Source organism: Zingiber officinale, chromosome 4A (genome assembly GCF_018446385.1).
Source record: "Zingiber officinale cultivar Zhangliang chromosome 4A, Zo_v1.1, whole genome shotgun sequence".
NCBI lineage: Eukaryota > Viridiplantae > Streptophyta > Magnoliopsida > Zingiberales > Zingiberaceae > Zingiber > Zingiber officinale.
The window spans coordinates 115800434-115807061 of NC_055992.1; the positions used below are offsets into that span (position 1 = coordinate 115800434).

Genomic DNA, 6628 nt, shown 5'->3' on the forward strand with positions numbered 1-6628 from the left:
GTTTCATACTTCTTTCTGGCTTTGAATAATACTGATGCATGGTTTTTCAATCTGCAATCTTTTGATGCCATGATCAGCAAGGTAATCTACTGATCTGCAACTTTAGACTGTGAGTTAAACTTCATTGATGGAATTGTTTTTTTTTTTTTCAAGCCAAATTAATTTTAGTTTAGTTCGGTTGATGGTTTGGTCATGTATCAGTTCTTTTACATTTAGTTAATAAGCATTTCCAGAATTGATGGATAGAGAACGCCTATAATTTCTGTGCTTTGATTGAAAAGAAAACTTCTCAATTTATTTCCTTTTTTTCAGGAAAGGAAAAGTGTTCAAAGACATGCGTTCAAGGATAATCTCAGTTTTAGAGGTGAAATGAAATGAATTTAAAAATTATAAGCGACAACTGATATTTCTGTTGACTGGTTTGTGTTCTTGATATGTTGCTCTGATTCTTTGTAACCATTTAATTTGTTCCATCATATTTGTAAGAATAAAGTGGAATAACTCTACCACTACTATTGAAGCTTCACTGATTATATTTGACCAATTGTACAGAAATGAGACACAAACAAAGAAGTCAATGGGAAAAAATACATAGAAGTTGTCACAGCAATTGAACAGCTGATGAATGTGAGTGAAGTACAAGTAATCAAGAAAAAACATATAAATGTATCATCTCAATGTGCATCACAAGATGAATGTCAAGCAAGCCACACAAACGTTGAACAAAATATACAAGCTTGTGAGATCAATTACATTTTCGAAATTCATATAAACAAACCAATTATCAACAAGAGGAGAGGGGAGAGCTTGAGGTGTAGATGCACTTCAGATATATAGTCTTTGTCTCATATATTTCACCAGAAGTTACAATTCTTGTAGGTTCAGCGACAAAAGTGGAAGAAAAGTTTGATCGTCACCTAATTATCGGTAGCATATCTGCTCACTGTTGAATGTGGATTTGACAGACACTCAAGAAAGATCAACAAATTGAATATTTTCACTTAATTAACATAAAAAGATGTATATTACCTTTGGAATTGATAGTGCATACGGTGTTTTTTAAAAATGAATTGAACAAAGATATGACCAGGTCCTATGCTTGGTAACTTGACCTTTTGATGAATGACCAGGTCCTGTGCTTGGTATTATATATATATATATATATATATATATATATATAATGTTCATCTGGAACTCCAAAGCCTGCTGCTAACACAATTACAATTGACTTGAGCCTGAGGGGATCGTATAGAACACAAATAAGCAACATGAAGATTTTTAAATAGCTCAGAGAATAAAATGGACACAAGCAATTTGAGAAAACTTAGTCAATGGCATGGTAAGTGATAATGAGGTAATTCAATAAGCAAACACAAGATGCAGTATGAACAAACTGACGATTCCTTGTTAGCATTAACACACCTCGTCCTTGTCGTCTTTACCCACTATAATATGAATGTCAGGGATGTGACTGATGTTAGGCCAATCAGGACCGATGTTCTCTTGGCAACGCTTCTTAAGCTTTGCACTGCATCCATATATCTTCAGTATCTTCAGTGAGGTAGGCATCCTGGACAGTGACTTGAGTTCTGGACTAAAATCTATTCTAAGAGACCTGAGTGATGAAAAGCTCTCCAAACTTGCGGGTAAAGATTGCAGATGAGGCATCTGTCCCAATTCTAAAACTTCCAGAGACTCCCGACATTGCAACAACCACTCCTCTATCTCAGAAGGGAAACAAGGGAAAACTTGTGAATTTCCCATGAAGATGTTGTCGATAGAAAGGGAATTTAGCCTTTCTGGAATGGGCAAAATTGGTAGATAGAAGATCTCGTCCATATAAATATGTTCAAGTGAAGGTAATGTTCCCTTCTTTTTCTTTGTGGCACTTTGTTCTGTTGTTGCTGCAGGATTTTGTAGAGTGGAAAATGTTGTAGTGAGTAATTTAGGGCAGCGCTCAATATACAATTCTCTGAGGGAGGCAAGTGTTGTCAATGACTCCAATTCACATAATTCTTTACAATTAGAAATATCCAATGTCTCAAACGCTGCTAGATTATGCAGATACTCTATGTTAGGAAAAGACACCAAATGATGGCAATATGATACTTGCAACTCTTTGAGGGAGGTAAGGCCTTGAAGGCAGCGACCCAATGACTCTTGCAAAATGTCAGAGTTTTCTAGTTTTAGGGATACAAGAGAGGAGGGAAGGATGCTAGTAGCTTTATTACTTGCAGAGTGATCAAAAACTAAGGAAGATGATACTGCATGCTTCGTTGGCTTGTCTTTTAAAAATTCCCGTGACTCAGCCTCAGCAGAGAGGAATTTTGGACAATTTGAAATCTCCAGAGATTTAAGAGATTTTATAATATATAAGCCTCCAGGCGAAATGAAGGCTTCACCACCCCAAATACGCAAGTGTTGAAGTGTAGTTAGATGTTCCAGCTCATTTGCTAAAGGAAGTGATGTCATGCCCCGTGAACAACTTAAAGACAAGTGAGTGAGCGAAGTAAGACCTCGTAGATAACTTGCTAAATATTTGTGCTCCACAAAAATTCCTCCGAGTCCAAGTTGTTTCAGTGACGACGGAAGGAGATTATCATCCTCTTCACCAATTGTTCCAATCTGTACAATCCCTGGGCATTGATAAATATGAAGGGACTCGAGGGACATCAGCTGTTGAAATCCTCCAAATGTCCTAGTACCATTAGAACACTTATAGGAATGTGGAAGAGCTTCTAACCCCAAATATTCCATTTTGAGATTCTCTATAGACAATGGAAGGTCAGGAATTTTCTTTAGTTTGGGACAGTGATAAATTTCAAATCTTTTGAGATGAGGGAACCATATATGACTATCCACACCATTCCATTCCTCCCAGAGTGGAAGGGCATAAAATATAAGATTTTCTAAAACTGGAAATTGTATGTCCATCTGATTGGAAAAGTGACAACCCAAACTTCTTATAGCTTTCATGTCATGCAATTTTAGAAACTTAAGGCATGGCAACTTCCATAGAGGGGGCAACTCTTCTAAACTTGTACAAGTATGCAGTTGAAGATATTCGAGCCGAGAAAGAGATGAAGTATCCATCCATGGAGCAGGCCTACCACCTTTGTACCCTGTAATTATAAGTTCTCTAATTGTGGGAGGTGGTTGTAGAGCCGCCAAAATCTCCTGATGATCAATGTCAGAATTACTTACTCCGTCAGGATTACTTACTCCAAACCAGTAGTTCAGCGCCAGTCTTGTGAGATGACGTTTCTTGACCAAGTTGACCATACTAGCCTCCTTATGACTCCGCACATTGGAAAGTTGCTGAATAGTTAATTGATGGAGATTATCCATATTCATCAACTCATCAATTCTATATTCAGGTTTTGTGCCCACAGTGAAGCATAATTCCTGGAGGGATGTTAACTTTCCTACTTTTGCCACTGAGAAAAGTGCATCATGATGTACTCTGTATAAATGTCTTAAGTTGGTCAACTTGTTTGCATCTTTTGTCGGAATGACATTGTATCCAATTAGAACTTGTAAGAAGTAGAACTTACATTTTGATAGTGATGGTGGTCCTGAAAAACGTGACATTTCAAGAAATCGTAGTTTTACAAAGTCACTTATCCTTTCCAAACACGGATAAGATATTCTGGAATAATTAGACTCCATGATCAATACTCGAATTCTTCTTGGCGATTTACAAGCATCTAGAATAACTTCATGAAATTGTTGATGGTTCCCATCATCCTCTATCCAAAGGGTTCGCAAGTGCTGGAATTTGCACACCATCTTAGCTAGATCATGGAGTTGAACAAGGTTACTGGTAATAGATAAATGACGGACGGCATTGTAATCCAAAATACAACTTGGAGCGTCATGCACAATTTTACAACATTCATAGCGTGAGACATGACAAGCAAGACAACTGAGCATATCATGCATGGTGTAATAGTCTTCTTCTAAATCATAGAGAGAATTTCTTTCCCAAAATGAACTCCAAATCTGACCATAGATATGAACATCAAAGAAAGATTTGTTGCATAACATATCAAAGCAGCAGTTAGCTATGTCTTCATCTGAGCCCGCCTCTGATTCTTCCGAATAAATTAGGCCTGCTGCCACCCACATGCAAACTAACTTTTGCTTGTTGAACCTATAATCTTGAGGAAATATGCCGCAATAGGAAAAGCACCGCTTCAAGCGCGGTGGAAGCATCACATAACTGAGTGTTAGAACTGGACTGAATTCGTATTTTGAATCTTGTGGCATTTTCCATAATTCACTTCTTGAAATGCTTGTCCAGTGATCTGCTTCCAATTTACTATTCAATGCTCCTCCAATTGACTTTACTAGAAGAGGTACACCTTTCAATTTCTCTATTATTTCTTCGCCAATTTCTCTAAGTAGTGGGAATCCATTTGGATCTCGACCAACAAACGCATGCTCATAGAGGAGTGAACGACATGCATCATTTGATAAGCCCTGCAATATCATTGGCTCCATTGTGCCTCTTTTGATTACTTTTGAGACTATCTTCGCAACTGATCTCAATCTAGTAGTTAATAATATCCAGCTACCCTTTTGGCCATATAGTAATGGATCACATAGTTTGTCCCACTCTGTCTGATTTTTGTCATCCCAAGCATCATCTAGCACAAGTAAAAATCTTTTGGAATGTAACTTCTCCTTGAGCTTCACTGCCACTAGTTCTAATGGATCAGATTCAGATTGGCAGGTTAAGTACTTTAGAATTTTCTTCATAAGACTTGATGCATCGAGATTAGGTAAGGAGTCACATATCCAGATTTTGATGTCGAAGTGTTCCTTCTTCACGTTTTCAAAATGATCAAAGACTTGTTTAGCGAGCGCAGTCTTCCCCATACCACCCATCGCTACCAAAGGAAGGCAATGCACATTCTCACTCATCTGAATTTTGGATTCTTCCACTGACTCTCCCAGCAAATACCGGATGATTTTCCCTTTTTCTTCCTCACGCCCCTTGAATGATAATACAGGCAAAGGATTGGTGATTCTACTTGAAAGATAACACTGCATTTGTCCATTGCTGTTACCATCCTTTTGTGTCACCAGTGTTAGAAAATTCTGGACGTCTGAAGCAGAGGTGTTCAAGTTCTTCACACATGTCCTTAATCTCTCAAGAACATCATCAAATTTCAGTAATCTTTTTGCAGTTTTAACAGAAGCATCAACTGTTAAAGAAAGCCTATTTTTGTCACGGTTAACTTTCTTCTTCAGCTCAAGATATTCTAACTCATCTAGCACTTCTTCAGCCTCCTCGATCCCATTCCTGAACTGCCACAACCACTCCATTAATGCTCGATTAGAAGATTCATACATAGTCAATCTATGTTCGGCAAAGTCAACTACTGCTTCGATCTGAGGAAGTAAGCGTCTCAGGCTTTGCAATTCTTCTTTCAAGTCAGTTTTCCAGTAGTACTGATCTCGCACATAAGTGGTGGCTGCATCAATTAGTTTATTGATAACACAACGTGCACCTGCCTTCTCCATTATTGGCGAGACTACGTCCATAGCTGCTGCTATTGATCAATGATTTAGATAAATTAGATAATATTCATAATCATCTTTCATCTATTAAAAGAAACACACAGTAGTTGGGATCTCAGAAACAAATCTGCAATAGAATAGGTAAACGAACAAAAGGGGAACATCTACTTGTTAACCGAAATTAAACTTATTCAGACAACTTACTCTGGTCACCAGGAACAAAAGGTAAATGAAACAAAGCTTCAGCTATCTATCAATGATTTAAGATAAACTAGATATTAATTATTTATGATCTTCAACTTCCTAAAAAAACACATATAATAGCCGAGATCTTAGAAAAAACGAAAATAGTAACACAAACAGAAAAAGGATCAAAGAAGAATATATCAGATCTACTTGTTCACAATTAAACTTGTTCAAATAATAATAATAATAATAATATTTGTTCACACAACTTTCCTCTAATCTGCAGATAAATTGACATCGATCAGTATACAACCGAGAGAGAAAGAGAAAGAGAAAGATTCAGCAGAAAGAAAAAATTATATTGACACAAAAAAAAAAGTAGAGAAGAAGAAAGTTAGCTTGATTATCTGGTTGAAGTTGTGCAGAGCTCGAATGCTATCCTGTTAGATATGCAGAAGAACTAAGACGAGTTACCATTCTGCGTAGATGTTGCCTGCACTTTCCTATCAATTATTTGGATCAAAGTTGAACATAGCTCGTGGTATCCAGCTAGATCCACACCGGAGCCATAAAGATACAAGTAAATTATTACACTTTTCATTACTATTTAACAGTATTAACCTAATTCTAAGTATTATTTATCATATCATACCTACAAATTTACCATCATATAGTCATTAATTAAATTATTATATATAAGTTCTAACAAAATTTAATTTAATGCTAATTTATTTGTCATAATTTTATAATAATTAATTAACCTAACTTTTTCATTCTTTGAGATTTCTGACATAGAATCCCATTGGTTGACAATTGATTAGAGTTGTTACCTAAAACGACTATTACTTAGAAATAATACAGTAAAAGATGAAAATAACTAAATTGGCTGTCACATAAAAAGACTTGGAAATTCATT

The 6628-nt window shown here is 36.5% G+C and overlaps 1 protein-coding gene across 3 annotated transcripts; it reads right to left on the bottom strand.

Annotated features, from left to right (window-relative positions):
* Positions 1-574: 574 nt before the first annotated feature.
* Positions 575-6280, bottom strand: LOC121970691 (putative disease resistance protein RGA3). 3 transcript variants are annotated; one of them, XR_006108999.1, is made up of 4 exons: positions 6112-6280; positions 1423-5555; positions 1030-1235; positions 575-943 (listed from the first exon to the last, which is right to left on the bottom strand). XR_006108999.1 is itself a non-coding variant. In XM_042521553.1 (2 exons), exons 1-2 carry the CDS (start codon positions 5548-5550, stop codon positions 1185-1187), a joined length of 4179 nt encoding a protein of 1392 aa, XP_042377487.1. In that variant the 5' UTR covers positions 5551-6280; the 3' UTR covers positions 575-1184. The 3 variants fall into 3 exon arrangements, 1 of the variants encoding a protein (XP_042377487.1); XR_006108998.1 differs by having other exon boundaries at positions 1423-5558; XM_042521553.1 differs by having other exon boundaries at positions 575-1235; positions 1423-6280.
* Positions 6281-6628: the final 348 nt, after the last annotated feature.

Bases quoted from the DNA above. Each gene is read 5' to 3' on its own strand.
- LOC121970691 (XM_042521553.1), bottom strand. From the start codon at position 5,550: ATGGACGTAGTCTCGCCAATAATGGAGAAGGCAGGTGCACGTTGTGTT. The intron at 1,236-1,422 runs GTGTGTTAATGC...CGATCCCCTCAG, and splicing joins GTAAAGACGACAAGGACGAG to GCTCAAGTCAATTGTAATTG.